The following is a 15,246-nucleotide window of genomic DNA, read 5'->3' on the forward strand; positions in this document are numbered from 1 at the left end:
GTCTTTTCTGACAGTGCTAAGACCGAAATACAGCTGCAGGACTGGCAGAGACGTGGGTTATGGCGCATGGCGTGCATAGACTAAACGGACTTGTCCTACATCAGCGGCCACATTGAGGTTCCCTCTCATCCATGCATTGGTTTACAAATACGCGGACTGAACCACCATCAGAGGTCGGAAGCTTATGGCTGTCATCGAAAGGTGATATTGCCAGAGATTGGCACACGACATCCAGCGTCAGGAAGAGTAGGCGCGGTTCTCATTTCTCATGAATTATAATCATAGCGATACTCTGTTAATGACTAATGACTAATTTGATGACTTTTTCCACCCAACACCTAATCCTCTGCTTCAAACTGTGTTGTCACCCTGGCCTCCGCAGCTGTGAGACTTCTCAATCACCTTTGTGAGCTTTGCAGCCCGGTCCAGCCGTCTCTGGATAGCCCGTTTGCTGCTTGGGTTGAGGCTAGTCTTTTCCCGAAGAGGAATGCCGTCCAAGCTCAATGCGAGCTGTGCCACCGCACGAGCAGCAGCCTTGGTGTTGACAGTGATGGCATCCCAGTTAATGTTGTCAAGGTTATCACAAGCCTAGTGGTAGCACGCATCTTCGGGTGCGCCAGCGCCAGTGAATAGACCAGAAGAGGGGATACCCAGTTCCAGGAAGGCAACATAATCTGAAGATGTGCCAAATCCGCTTCGTAGAAAGTTAGTATTTTCATCTCGTCTTCGCAGCTAGGATTAGCAGTACTCACCCATAGTAGACAGGCTTGCCCTTGGCTTGGAGGTAGTCAAAGAGAATAGAGCCTCCAGTCTTGTGGTCTTCAGTATCGGCATACACAGCGTAGATGGGCTGCTTGGAGCCAATCATGTCGTAGTTGAAGTAGAAGCGGATGCGATCAGCCTCCTCTTCAGACAGATTTCGACCATAGTAGAGAGAGCCAATCAGACCGCTCCTAATTTGCTTCATGATTAGCCAATGGATTCCGTAGACGTATAGAAAGCAGGAAAGACTTACTCCTCAGCACCCCACCAGGCAAATCGAACTTTGTTCTTAAAGCCCTTGTATCTCCGGATAGCGGTAGCTATCTCAAGAAGGCCAGCAGTTCCGCTGCCATCGTCGTTCACGCCTATATTGCGCCTCTTGTGTCAGTCCAATGTCGTGTAACATTGTTCAAGCTAACCAGTGGTGAATATACATACCGGCACCGGCTTGGACGGAATCCAGATGAGCACCAAGCATAACCACGTTGTTTGGGTCACCCTCCTTGGTCTCCGAAATGATGTTCCAGCTGGGTCTAATCTGATTGACGGAATCCACCGTAAGTGTGGCAGTTAGAGTCTCGCCTGCTGCAAGACGAGCTTTCCATGCCCTGCCGTCTTCCTGAGTAATGACTCCAACAGGAACCAGCAATCCGATGTTCTCGGCGCTCAAAGTAGCCGATCCAATGGGCTTGCCTGGGAGGTTGTTGTACAAGATGACTGCCAACGCACCATGCGCCTTGGCCAGCTTGAGCTTGTCGGAAATGGCACAAATGCCCCTTCTCACCAAGGCAATCTTTCCCGTTGCGTCAATTCCTTCCCACTGGTCCGCAAAGCAGCCTGATCCCCGCACGTCGTCAACTGGTGTGTCGATAAGCTCCGCAGTGATACCGCCGGGAAGAGGTGTAGCACTGTTGTATTGAAGAGTAATCACATATAGGTCTTCACCCTGAGGGCCCTTGACGGAGATGCTTCTGGTGCTCTCAAACAAGTGATCGAACTGCTGGACGTAGGTGTCAAACTCATTTCCGAAGCGTGTCTGTACTCGCTCAAGGATAAAGTCAATAGAGGCATTGAAGCCGGGGAGACCAAAGGCACGGTTGCCGCCATGTTCGCTTGCGATGTGGTTCAGGTTCCAGAGCACATTTTGGAGGCTATGAGAAGTCGAGTCAGCAGAAGAAACGCATCGCAGGTACGGGCAAATATTACTTCTTTTCCTCAATATCTCTCTCGAGCGCGTCGGGTGTGAGCAGGTCTGTGGCAACGGCAGCCGTGGCGAGAAAGCCGGTGCAGGCCAGGCTATTCCAGAACTTCATGATGCGAGCAGAGTCCCGGTGATGCGAATAGTGTATAAACAGAACAAGATAGTGTGATGGCAGAGTAGTAGTGGTATATCAACACCCCTACTATTCGCGTACCGGTAGAGTACGAAAAAGCATAGAGTTGACTTATTCGAGGCACCATGCAACCTTTTATTTATCTATCAACTCGTATCCTACTATCTAGAGAAGCTTCGATAGAGGCAGTTGCTCCGGCTCTGACCGGCGGCTAATACCTGCCCCCCTGCAAGCCAAGACTCTATTCGTAATAAAGCCCTGGCATTTACCAAGTTAAGCTTGTCGAACCCGATTCCTCAATCGGAAGCTGCCAGAGGCAATCTCGACACCTTATCGTCTTGGCAACAGAAAGGGCAGGTCTCGATGACACTCACGCCTCAGCGGAGTCAGTTGGCGCAACAAGTGACTGAGCCGATTGGCGCCCGCATGAACTTTTGGTCTTATCCAACAGAAGAATCACGGCGTATTGACTCTAGAAGCACGGTGGGCCAGCTTCCAAGATGGACGGCGCGGCTGGGCAATGGCACGCTGTGAGAACTTCTGGTAGAGCGGACAAACAAAGAGTTGCTCTGCATGCGACTAGGTCGTGCTTGGAAATGTCGGCGCCAATGAAGCTGTACCCGGAAGATGCGGAGCGAGCTGGGATTACGTGTAGTTGAGGGGCAGTTCAAGGCAGCATCATGGATGTAAAAATGTGAATCAAAAGTGCCTTGAAATGGAGCTTAGCATGGTGGATTGTCCAACCGTTGCTCGGAATGAAGTCGCACGCGACTGTTTAAGTTGCATCCGCCGCTACTAGTAGCTCCGATACGACCCTGTGTCCCTGCATTTTGCATTCATATTCCATCCCATGAGCCGCCGTATAAGCATAGATGTCGGCATAGATGTCAGCATAGCGCATGTAAGAGTGCGGAGTAATGACAAATGACTGTTATGACTGCTATTCTGAAGCTTTCATCACGATGAAGAAACTCGTTGTCGCTCCAGGAAATGCCTCCCTAAACAGAAGGAAAACAAAGGATACGAATCACAAGCAGATACAAATCTGCCAGTGTACCTATTATGTCAGCCATTGGCATTCAGTATCACATCACATACATTTTCAGTGACCTGGTTGTCTTATATTCTGTCAGGTCAGCTACCTACATCCAGGCTGTATTGCTAAGGTGAGGTGCAGTCTTACCTTTTCAAATATCCACGGCGCTGAGCAAAATCGAGAGAAGCATAATTAAGGGCAATACCTGGCCAAATCCCCATTCTCTTTCGTCACCTAGCAGCAGGTCTTTGTTTAATTGCCAGAGAGAAACTACATCGAAGACGTTCCAGGCGTTGAAGAGGGAATAGCAAAACCAGGTAAAGGGAAGAAAGCCATCACCGAAGGATCAGACAGCAATCCACTGAATTACAATCCAACATGCGAGGCTCAGAATGCCAGCAGCTCCCACTACAAGCGCGCGAAACAGCCCGTGAAACAGCCCGCGGTTATTTCTCCATCGATCTCTCGTCTTTCGGAGCAGGCGACTACACCAGTCTTGTGCCCATTCAAGACATCTATTCCAATGCGTGTGAAACCCCCTTGTTCTTTCTGACAATGAAAAAGCCAATGCAATGCAAAAAAAGATGATGCCGGCTATCCAAGGCCATGGTGAGGATCCATCCCAATAGCGGTAGCAATACGTTGTATCCGCTTCATCCCACTGACCTCCATATTCTGGGTCGAGCTCGCGCTGGTACGTGAGAATTTGCCATGCTGTTCCGAGCACGCAGCTGAACAGGGCAAAAATTCGACGAAGAGCTCCTCGTTTCCGTTTCTCCGTTTCGTAATCCATATATTCGGATCGCGCTGCCTAAAGAGAGTTGAGGGTTAGGTTCCAGTAGCATGTCACCAACGCCTCGTGGTAGAAGCTGATTGTATTCCACTTGGCGAAGCCCGCAATCATGACTCCCATGCCTGTGATGATCCGGAGGTCGCACAAGGGATTGAGGAGTTGCGCGGCACTGCGCACGAGAGGGGGCATGTGGCGTTCATCATCAGCTGCATTTTTCATTGGCCTCGATAGGGTCGAACTTCTCGTTTAAGTTTGCCCGAGCGAACGTGCTTCATTGTCCACATCACCATTACATGCGCCGATCTTGGGATTCTTCCAAGCTACTTTTGCTGCATGAAAAGCTGGGAAAGCCGCGCACGCCAGTGTAATCCAATCTTGGATTAGGAACGTAAACATAACCTTATATCGACAGTGTCAGCAGATAGAAAAGAGGTAGATGAGGTAGCATACTCCTGGGCCACCGATATCAGTGTCGGCGCTCATTTGGTCACCCGAACAGTCGGTATTCGGACGTTCAAAGGCAGGGGGGAGATGCATGGCAGTTGAATTTGTGATTGAAACCAAGAAAATAAACCCCGGCAAGTGGCCTAGACAGACGCGAGGATGTGCAAAAGCTATCAAATTTCATCCTGCTTGTTGGGATGGTGGTTTTGTTAAGTGTTTTTTTTTTTTTTCGCACTTCGGTCCCAGATTAAGACCATGTCTTAGATACAGGTTCAGTGATGACATCAACAGCAGGAAAGGGTGTAACACAGTACACCGTTATCATATCAAGGTCCTTTAATAAGCTGTTTCGGAAGCCAATTATACCAGTGGACGTCATGCCTACCTTGCACTTAACACCGGAATACCGTAATAAAGACGCTAGCTCTCAAGTGATGTACAATCTAAAAAGATACAATTTGGATTAGATACAGCATGGCTTGGAGTTTCTAACACGCAGATATAGATTGGTGATCAGGTGCTGGGGATATACTCTCCGTAATTTGATGCATATCATTTCTTTCTGGATATTCTTTCTGTGAGAACCTCTGCTCTGCCTGGTTGGTGATGAGAGCATTGGCTATGCATTGTTAATCATAGCTGAATCGCCAACACATAGTCTTTATTAGGATGAGTGATAATCAGAAGTGGTTTTATCCATGCTACGTCTCCTGAAGCTTTACTTACAGCTCAAGTTTGATGGCCTACCCTAAACGGCATATAAAAAGGTACGAATCACATGTACAGTCTTATGTCGGCTATCGGTATTCGGTATTACACCAAAGACATTTCCAGTGACCTAATTATAGGTACCTGTCAAGTACTCCATAGATGCCCTCACAATGTGCTGCAAAGCTACAAACCCGAGCTTGATAATACGGAGTTTATAATTCACCCATGGAATCAGACTTTGTGTCATTATCCTGGATACATACTAAGTAATTACATAGCAATTTCACCTAGAAATGCTCTTACAAACTCTCCTAACCGCCGACGGAGGGTTTTTTTACAGACATAAGCCCGGACTAACTAGTTTTTGCGGAACCCCGCCACCGCCCAATTAAGCTTTATGGACTGACCCTAGAAAACTAGGTAGAAAAGACCCCTCCATGTGGCAGCGCATATCGCCGGCAGAGGGCGGGAAAAGAGCTGAAAATAAAAAGCTGGACGCCAGCTTCTCCATTTTGTTCCACTTCTTACATCCAAACCACCGCTTCATCTTCTCTTCTATAATTTGAAGCATCCTCCCGACATTTCATATTTTCTTACATTTTTTACCAGAAGCGCTTCCAGCCATGGCCGACTCCCAAATCCCCCAGGTCAGGCGCAATGCCCCAACCGTCCTCTCCGCCGCCGATCTGATTGGCAACACGCCACTCGTCAGGCTCAACAAGGTGCCCCAGAGCCTGGGAATCGAGTGCGAGGTCTATGCAAAGACGGAGCTGTTCAATGCCGGCGGCAGTGTCAAGGACAGAATCGCCCTGAGAATGATTGAGGAGGCCGAGAAGAGCGGCAGAATCAAGCCTGGCGACACTCTGATCGAGCCCACCAGCGGAAACACGTATGGCCCATCTTCAGCAGCCCTGATATAAGCTGACTGGCTTATTCGCTAACACATCTTTCTCTTCTTCCAGTGGTATCGGCCTCGCTCTGGTTGCCGCCATCAAGGGCTACAAGACCATCATCACCCTGCCGGAGAAGATGTCCGCTGAGAAGGTCTCCGTTCTCCGAGCCCTCGGCGCCACCATCATCCGTACACCAACCCAGGCCGCCTGGGACAGCCCCGAGTCTCACATTGGTGTTGCCCGCCGCCTCGAGAAGGAGATGCCCAATGCCCACATTCTCGACCAATACAGCAACCCGGCCAACCCTGAAGCCCACGAGTTTGGCACCGCTGAGGAGATTTGGGAGCAGACCGGTGGCAAGGTGACTGCCGTCATCGCCGGTGCAGGAACTGGTGGTACCATCACAGGTATTGCCAAGGGTCTGAAGAAGCACAACAAGGACATCAAGATTGTCGCTGCTGATCCTCAGGGCAGTATCCTGGCTCTGCCCGAGTCGCTCAACGAGGAGCACATGAACGAGGGTTACAAGGTTGAGGGCATTGGCTACGACTTCATTCCCGACGTTCTGGACCGGGATTTTGTGGACAAGTGGTACAAGACCGACGACAGACAGTCGTTCTACCTTGCCAGGAGACTGATTGCCGAGGAGGGTCTGCTCGTCGGTGGCAGCTCTGGCTCTGCCATGGCCGCCATGCTATTGGCTGTCAAGGACTTTGGATTCAAGAAGGGCGACACCGTCGTGGTTGTTCTCCCCGACAGCATCCGCAGCTACCTGTCCAAGTTTGCCGATGACGACTGGCTGGCCGCCAACGGCCTGCTCTCCTCCAACGGAGTCGAGTCGGCACCCCAGACTGGCAGCAAAGCCGCTGCTGACCCTTACCAAGGCGCCACCATTGCTTCTCTCCGCCTGAAGCCCGTTACCTCCGTTGCCGACTCGGCTTTGTGCTCCGAGGCCATCGAGACCATGCGAGACAAGGGCTTCGATCAGCTGCCCGTCCTCTCCTCCTCCAGCAAGCTGGTCGGCCTCGTCACCCTCGGCAACCTTCTCAGCTACATCTCCCGTGGTCGTGCGACGGCTCAGACCCTCGTCAAGGACGTCATGTTCGACTTTGACCGACTGGATGAGATTGTCACCGACCCTCGCAAGTTGACCAGCGGCACCAAGACGGGCACCAAGCGCAAGTTTGTCGAAATCACCATGGAGACGCCCCTTTCCACCCTCAGCAAGTTCTTTGAGTGGAACAGTGCCGCCGTTGTGACCGATGGCAAGGGCGATTCTCACTCCTTGTCCAAGCCCATTGCTGTCGTGACCAAGGTTGACCTGCTCACCTGGATGGTTAACCAGAAGCTATAAATGCCACCTCCATTTATTTTTGGGTGTAAAAAAAACATAATGTGATTCGTATCTGAGGGGTTTGCCAGCAGGCGGCCATTTTTCTTAAGTTGGCGTCATTTTACAATTTGGTTACAAGTTTTGGATCAGCGACAGTGTGTTATCTGCAGAGGACAGGAACTGGGATATAGATCAACAATATTGCGCGGGGCCTGATAGACTCAACATCTCGGGAAATGCATATGAAATATGAATTTGAATATGAATAGGAATATGAATGGAATTCATCAACCTTGTCTACACGTAGTATCATACAAATGTGAATGTACATGTGCATATGTGTCATTGTCATTATTATTAGGTATTTTTGTCTCATTTCCGTCCCTCTGCCTTTACCCGTCATTAAAAAACTTGTAGCCAACATGCAGCATAGTACTCATACACAGCCCATCCATCTAATACCCATTTTATATCCTCTGAGCAATCCACCACCACCACTTGTCAGCACCAGGCTCTTCGGTCAAGACGCTGCCAGCCAGCACCTCGACATCAATGTCGAATTCGCCCATTTGCTGGAAAGTAAACTTTTCAGATCCGTACTCTCCCAGCCAGCCGTCCTGCTCCTCGGAGCCGACATCGTCAATGCCGACGCCCGAGTCAAGCAGGCCCTTGCTTCGGGAAGCGCGAATCCGGGTCAGTTCCACCTCGAGGTGGGTCTTGACCATGGTGGCAGGCAGCGCGGTGAACAGGTCCATCTTGTTGGCCGCGATGAGGACGGGGATGGAAGCCTTGTCCTTGCCCTTGGAGGTGGCCTTCTTTTGCAAGAACAGCAGCACATCGTAGAGGTATGCAGCCGTGGGCGCAATGGTCTCTTGCTCGCCCAGAGCGGCGGCATCAACTACAAAGACGACGGCCTTTGTCTTTTCGGTGCGCGCGAGCTTGCCCATGGCGACGTTGCGCAGCTTCCCGTGGCCGGGAGTGTCGACGAGGAAAAACTTTGTGTGCGTGCCCGTGGAATCGTCGTGGTTGCGGAACGAGGCCTTGGTGACGGAGTCGGTGGAGGCGTTGAGCTCGATGGAGTGCGACACCTGCGAGGTGTGTGTGGACGAAGGCTTTGTGCCGCGCTCGAAGAGAGTGAGAAGAGCCGTCTTGCCAGCGTTGTCTGGGCCGAGGAGGAGGACGCTGGGGGGGACGGTATAGGTTGATGAGGAGGAGAGGACGAGGTGGAAGATGATGGGGCCACCGAGGATGAGGATGAGGCCGATGATGATGACGGGGAGGGAGGGCGTCATGATGATTTCGACGAGCTCGGTGAAGGTGAGGGACGCCATGGCGGGCGAGCAAGTGGTGGGCTTGTCGTCGAGGTTGTGGTGTCGATGGCTTCAATGCCGTTTAGGGATGGGATATATGGTTATATATACCCAGTAGCCAGCAATTGGCGAGTGCAGCCCCCTGTTTTCGAGATTCAGTGACGTGGCCTGATGCGATTTCCAGCGCAGAAACTGCCCCGGTCGCCTCGAACGATGCAGATGCGCGGATGTTGGGGCACCCGAGTCGGACGAGATGAGATGATGCTGTTCTGTCAAGTTTGGGGTCCAGCAGGGTTGGAGGTGGGAAAGTGTGGCGAGTGGTGCGCCACAGTTGGGGCGGCGGGCTGAGATGTGGCTTTACGGTTTGCTGTTGCTGGTGCTTTTTAGCAGTATGAGGCACGCTAGAAGGTCTTATCTTGCCCCTGTTACGTAGATGGAGACCACTAACCTAGCAGAAGTAGTACAGCTAGTTTGATCCATTGATTGCTGCATGTCTTGCTGATTGATGCTAGCATTGTTTGACGCATCGGTAGTATTTATGGAGAATTAGTAGCTAAATAGAATCGCCATCAGTGCTGTACTTGTATTGAAGGCATCGTGACAGTTGATCTCCGCTGAACTACGGAGTACCTAGAGCTAGACGCCCATCTACCTGTACTTATCCATAAATGCCCGCCCCAAATTACTCCGTAGGGAACTAGGCCGGCAATCTACAAGCGCCGCAAGGGCTGCCTCCAGGCCTGTGCCATGGATTCTTCTAATTTCGTATTTGATTAGATTGATCAGCGCCTTGCCGGCAATGTCAGCAACTGCGAGGCTCCCGCATTTCCTTCCAGTATTAGCCGGGCATTATTTTCCCCTGCATATCATATCACATCAAATCGTATTATATCATCCATCTCAGGGCCTATCATAGGCACCAATACGTAGTACGTCTTTCTCCTTCACATATCATCCGCATCTTCTCTCTTCTGGCCACTAAAATCTCAGCGAAATTAGGCCTCTTGCTGCGCCATCCTCTCCCTCCACTAATATTGCGTAATTCCGCCATGGCACGCTTCTAGCTGTTATCGATATCCCAAACTGCATCGTCAGCCCGTCTCCAGTCCTGATCCTCTCTCTCCACCAAGTCTCACCCTCGTCGATCTCTAGATCCGGCTCGTCACCCTCGCCTAACGAGCCGCCAAATCCGAGAACCCCTGGGTTTATTATTATTATTTTTTCGTTTCTTTTTTGATTCCTTTTTCCGTCTTTTTTTTTTCTTTTCCTCGCTTCTGCTCGCCAACGGCTTCTCGTATTCGCCAATTCAGCCTTGGGATCAGCCCTTCAGCCCTTCAGCTCAGCAAGGCGGAGGCGCGGACGACTCTCGTTTTCTCGGTTCTCGACTCGATCCAAACCTCTTCGTCTCTTCATCTGCTGCCCCTCCAGCATCCGGTATTGTCGTTACATGGGTAGTGACAGCCCGCCAGCTCGCGCAAGGAACACTTCGGCCGCCTCTTCTACGACCACTGCGGCCCCGGTGCCTTTGCGAATGCAGCCCTCGTCCAAATCGGCCGCTGCGGCGCCCAAGCTCAACAGCGAGATGGAGATGGGCAGCCTGCCGGCGGACGAGCCCGCTCCGGAAAACGACATCATGCAGCTGGCCCGCATCGGCGACGTGGCCGGCATGGAGAAGCTGTTTGAGTCGGGCGAGTTCGACGCCACCTACAGCGACGACGAGGGCATCACGCCCTTGCATGTGAGTTGCGGCGACGAGCCGAGTGCGAGCTGAAGACGTGCAGAGCTGACGCTATTCGCTGCCAGTGGGCTGCCATCAACAACCAGTATGCCATGTGCGCGTTCCTCATCGAGCACGGCGCCGAGCTCAACAAAAAGGGCGGCGAGTCCATCGCCACGCCTCTGCAGTGGGCAGCCCAGCGATGCCACTACTATACCGTCAACCTGCTGCTTCAGCGCGGCGCCGACCCCCTCATCACCGACTCGCAGGGCTACAACACCCTCCACATCTCGACCTTTAACGGCAACGTCTTGCTCATTGTCCTGCTGCTGCACCAGGGCATCCCGGTCGATGTGCTCGACAGCTACGGCCACACGGCGCTCATGTGGGCGGCTTACAAGGGCTACCCCCAGCTGGTCGACGTCTTCCTGCGATGGGGTGCTAATGTACACGCCACGGACGAGCAGGGCTTCACCCCGCTGCACTGGGCGCTGGTCAAGGGCAATGCCGCCTGTGTCCTCAAGATGATTGAGTACGGCGCCGACCGCTTTGCCAAGACGGACACGGGCAAGACGCCGGCCCTTACGGCTACGGAGCTCAACACAACGCCAGCATGGCACCGTGCGCTGCGCGAGTGCGGCTATGACGAGGACGGTCATGTCGCAACGCCGCCGTGGCCGGGCGCAAGCTACTTTCTCAAAGACAAGAAGGCCTTTCTCACAAAGTTCCTCTTCCTTTGGCCTTTCCTCATGGTCTTCTCCGTGCTGTTGATCCTGTCCAACTTTCCCGTCTTCCTTGGCCTGCCGCTGGCAGTGGGCGCGGCATACGGCCTTCTCTGGGTCGCCAAGCAGGTGCTCGAGTATGCTCCCTCGGATATGCGAGCCTTTCACAAGACTGTAAGTACCCTCTGTTGGCGTCTGCTCTCCATGGGGATATCGCTAATACCATCGGGATGAAACAGCCCTGGATGGCAGGTATCTTTGCCGGATCGCTGTCTTTAGTCGGCCTCAATTGGTTCATATTTATCCTACCGGCAACCATTGGATGGTGGGGCGGATCCTCACACTTTCTCCTGAACGTTGCCTTTGGCGCGGCTTTCGGTTTGACGGCCTTTTTCTATATTGCCTCGATGCGATATGACCCGGGCTTTGTGCCCAAAATGAACGGAATCGCCGAGCAGAGGGCCGTCATTGATGAGCTTCTCAAGTCGTGGAAGTTTGACGAGTCCAACTTTTGCGTTGTTTGCATGATCCGCACGCCGCTACGAAGCAAGCATTGTCGACGCTGCCAGCGATGCGTGGCCAAGCATGACCAGTAAGATGGGAACTCATATGGTGTTTGAAAGGTTTCGAGTAACTAACCGTGTATTCCCAGTCACTGTCCATGGATATTCAACTGCGTTGGCGTAAACAACCACCGTCAATTCTTCTTCTACCTAATCTCCCTAACTATTGGAATTCCTCTTTTCGACTGGTTGTTGTATTATTGTATGATGCTCCATTGCAAATAGCTTGCTTTACCGTGAATCGTGCTGACCAGCCTTTTTTCAGATTATGAACAAATCACCCCTTCAGCCTCGGAGACTTGCACTCTCTTTGGCCCATCTGTCTGCAAATATATCAATGCTGACTCGTACACGCTTTTCCTCGCCATCTGGGCATCCCTTCAGCTTTTGTGGGTGTCCATGCTGCTCTTCACGCAGTTCATCCAGGTCTCCCGCGCCATGACCACGTACGAGAACATGACCGGCATACGTGTTAACAGCTCCATGTCCACGGCTTTTACATCCACAGGTGCTCCGCTTGACCCCAACCATCCGTCTCTTTCTGTACCTGCAGCACCAGCAGGCGCTCACGCCGGCCACGGCCACGGCCATGGCCATAAACACGGCGGGGGTCTTTTCAAGCAGTGGAGCCAGCTCCTCGGAGTCGATCCCTTCATCGAGACCATTACCGGCCGCGGCGCAGCCACGACCAAGAATAAGCGCAAGAAGAAGAATCCGTTCAGCAGGGGCTGCGTTACAAACTGCAAGGACTTTTGGTGCGATTCTGCTCCCATATTTGGCCAGCGAGAAACGGGACAGGCGTCTCTTGGTGGCGATAAAGTCGACTACACGGCAATGTATGAGACACCCACTCTCATGAACATTACTGGAATGAGAACTCGAGGCGGATATGAAGCCGTTGAAACGGAGGAGGTGTAAATCAACAGAAATAAGTTTCGACGTTTAACGGCTGAAGAGGAAAGAAAAAATAATAATGCATTGTAATATGAGCTGATGCAATCGTGGCTGGAACTCGGAAGAACTGGGCCGGTTTGCTTTTCCACATCTTTTTGTGTTCTTTCTCTTTTCTTCTCTTCTTTTGTGCAATGGAGCCAGGGATACAAATGTGCGTTGGAGTGTTGTATTATCTTGGATCGGTACAAACTGGGATACCGAGTGATGAATCACTTGAATGAATAACGACACGCACTCGGATAGAAATGAGGCATTTCATGTGCCGCATGGCGCTGGAGAGGAAGACTGTTGGTTTGCATAGCACGGGAGACACGTTTTGATAGGCATGATGACCATAAGAAAGGATAGTGGAGCAATCACATTAATTGACCGAAGTATCTTGGGGCTTTTGTGTGTATTTTATGTCTTGAATTTATCATGTTTCGTTGATGCAAAGGCTTGTCATCGAGGCTGAGAGTCCATGTTGCTACATTTGCCACAAGTCCGAAATCAAGGTATCATCCATTGCTCCGAGCTCCAGAAACTCATCCAACCTTTCTATAACATCAAGCACGGATACATTGGCTATGACCTGGTTCTCTCCCACTGTACTATTCGCTACCCAATCCAAATCTCCTGATATCTCCTGTTGATGCAAATGATTCGCATTGGTTGCAGAGGCGTTTAGCCTGTCGGTAGAGAGAAGATTTTGCTTGGTTAGCGCCCAGTCAGCGAGTTCAAGGGCGATTTTCATAAAGGGAAGATCGCGACATTGCTGGAGGAAGACGATGGCTTGGTGGATGTAAATTCGGGAACGGGACTTGACAATGTCGCCTTCGGAGGGGCTGAGGACGATTTCGAGGTGTAGTGCCAAGACGGTAGGGACGACGCTGATGCTGCAGTTTGTTAGTTTGGGAAACTTTGAGGGACATTTTGCATGGGATAGGAAAAGAAAGAAGACACACAATGCCATTGGAAGCATTTGCAACATATCATACGCCATAGCTCGTCCTATGATGGCATCAAGCTCATATACCGCTGCTCTCACGCCCTGAGCCGATCTTTGCTGGAGCTCCGGATGACGACCTTCGGATTTCTTCTTCAGGATGCGGCAGAGCATGCTTTCGTAGCGGTAGCTCGACGTCATGAGGACCATGTGCCAGATGGAGTCGCTGCGGACGTGGGACTGGCGATGGTTGGCTTGCAGTATCTCGGGGAGCGAAGTGCGCCAGACGTGGAGTTCGGATTGGATGTAGTCGAGGGCTTCGTGGGGATGGGACTTTAGGATGGAGAAGCAGCGTGTTGCTTTTTGAGTTATGTGTGTTAACGGAGACTTTTATGCCGGGGATGTTCGGGGGGTGGGATCTACCTATTCTTGCGAGACGGCAGTATTCGATGAAATATTGGCGCTGCTGCTGTGATAGAGGTGGGATTAAATGGGTGTAGCATTCTGGGATGTCGTCGCCGAGGGATTCAGGTGTTGGGAGGGTGAGGACTTCGTTGTCTTCTGCGTGGATCATGCGCATGTTTTCTACGCCGCCGAGGAGGAGCGTAATGTCGCGGATCTGAAGAGCTATTAGTAGCATGTTTTTGTGAAATGATGAGGGGATTGAATTACATATAGAGACCACCAGATTCTTTGATATAGTTTACTTGTTGGTGACTCTGTCTCTTTGTGTGCAAAGCTGATGTCAGACACTATGTTAGTATCGTAATAGCGAACTGGTTGGAGGAAAAAAGAAACTCACCTCTTATGCAGTCCCATCTTAACAGCAAGCCTGACAGCATTATGAAGCCAGTATCTGAAATCCCGATCAAACGATCCCGTCACGGCAGTCATGCCCAACACCACTGATCCTTGCAGCGACCGCAACTGGTTCCTCTCGCAGCCAAACTGGTACAGCAAGCTTGCTCTTGAGTAGTACGTCTCGATGGCCTCGCATCTCGATTTGAAGCCGCAAGACTCGAGCAGAGGCATAGGCGCATATAGCGAAGCATTGGAGAGTAAAGCCTGCATGAGGAAGAGGGAGAATGTGCCAGAGAGGTACGACTTGACGAATTCGACGGGGTCGAGGATAGGGGCGTGGGGGTGGGCAAGAGAAAAGTATGCTTGCAGCATGGCCTCGCTTTTTATAATCAGGTTAGAATGGACAGGAATGGTGAAATAGGGGCTGATGAATATCATACCAGCAGTGCTTTGACGGCAAGCTAAACGCCGACTTGTTGTTCAAATACTCCTCATCAAGCGGATCCAGTCCATGAATAACAGCCCGAACTTGCGTCTTCGCTTTCTGCTGCCCAGTAGCCACTAGTTCTTTATCCTCGACAATGATTCGAGTCACTCTACTCGATCTCCTCGTATCGAAAAGCTCGCTGATGATGGTCAGGTAATGCATCTCGCTATGATACTGAACCAAGTCCCGCCCTGCCTGAGACGGCGCCAACATCGTCTCGAGAGAAGGGAGACTGGAGCCCTGGACTATTTGTTCGCATTCTTCGGCGACGATGCGGGCTTCTTGGGTGCGTATCTCATTCTCAGAAGAAGGCGTTTGTATGAAGTGAGGAGGTGTCCAGGATTCGGCGTTCTAAAAGGACTCTGTTGAGTTGAAAATGAAATACGTGTAAATTGAGAGGAGACTTACGTAGGGAGATGTACTTGAGCTGCCGTCTTGCTCGTCTTTTCGGCAATACGAAG

General features: G+C 51.4%; 5 protein-coding genes across 5 annotated transcripts; 2 read left to right on the forward strand and 3 right to left on the reverse strand.

Moving 5' to 3' along the window:
• Window positions 1–275: 275 nt before the first annotated feature.
• TRIVIDRAFT_83658 (uncharacterized protein) lies at window positions 276–2,183 on the reverse strand (the record flags this gene model as incomplete). Its single annotated transcript, XM_014099864.1, has 6 exons — window positions 276–588; window positions 670–694; window positions 753–953; window positions 1,016–1,127; window positions 1,201–1,913; window positions 1,969–2,183. 6 exons carry the CDS (start codon window positions 2,073–2,075, stop codon window positions 352–354), a joined length of 1,395 nt encoding a protein of 464 aa, XP_013955339.1.
• A 3,433-nt stretch (window positions 2,184–5,616) lies between these two features.
• Window positions 5,617–7,605, forward strand: TRIVIDRAFT_81462 (uncharacterized protein; the record flags this gene model as incomplete). Its single annotated transcript, XM_014099865.1, has 2 exons — window positions 5,617–5,969; window positions 6,043–7,605. The coding sequence occupies 2 exons, from the start codon at window positions 5,704–5,706 to the stop codon at window positions 7,325–7,327; spliced, it is 1,551 nt and encodes a 516-aa protein (XP_013955340.1).
• Window positions 7,606–7,645: 40 nt separating this feature from the next.
• TRIVIDRAFT_180662 (uncharacterized protein) lies at window positions 7,646–8,637 on the reverse strand (the record flags this gene model as incomplete). Its single annotated transcript, XM_014099866.1, has 1 exon — window positions 7,646–8,637. One exon carries the CDS (start codon window positions 8,635–8,637, stop codon window positions 7,774–7,776), a length of 864 nt encoding a protein of 287 aa, XP_013955341.1.
• A 1,567-nt stretch (window positions 8,638–10,204) lies between these two features.
• Window positions 10,205–12,536, forward strand: TRIVIDRAFT_51870 (uncharacterized protein; the record flags this gene model as incomplete). The annotated part of the gene is made up of 5 exons (XM_014099867.1): window positions 10,205–10,354; window positions 10,420–11,229; window positions 11,295–11,647; window positions 11,708–11,820; window positions 11,884–12,536. 5 exons carry the CDS (start codon window positions 10,205–10,207, stop codon window positions 12,534–12,536), a joined length of 2,079 nt encoding a protein of 692 aa, XP_013955342.1.
• Window positions 12,537–13,245: 709 nt separating this feature from the next.
• TRIVIDRAFT_133418 (uncharacterized protein) lies at window positions 13,246–14,962 on the reverse strand (the record flags this gene model as incomplete). Its single annotated transcript, XM_014099868.1, has 6 exons — window positions 13,246–13,447; window positions 13,517–13,856; window positions 13,921–14,116; window positions 14,170–14,236; window positions 14,300–14,677; window positions 14,739–14,962. Coding segments are annotated over 6 exons (1,407 nt in total), but the record flags the coding sequence as incomplete, so codon positions are not given.
• Between the last annotated feature and the right edge of the window lie 284 nt (window positions 14,963–15,246).

Source organism: Trichoderma virens (genome assembly GCF_000170995.1).
Source record: "Trichoderma virens Gv29-8 chromosome Unknown TRIVIscaffold_74, whole genome shotgun sequence".
In the NCBI taxonomy this organism is placed as follows: Eukaryota; Fungi; Ascomycota; class Sordariomycetes; order Hypocreales; family Hypocreaceae; genus Trichoderma; species Trichoderma virens.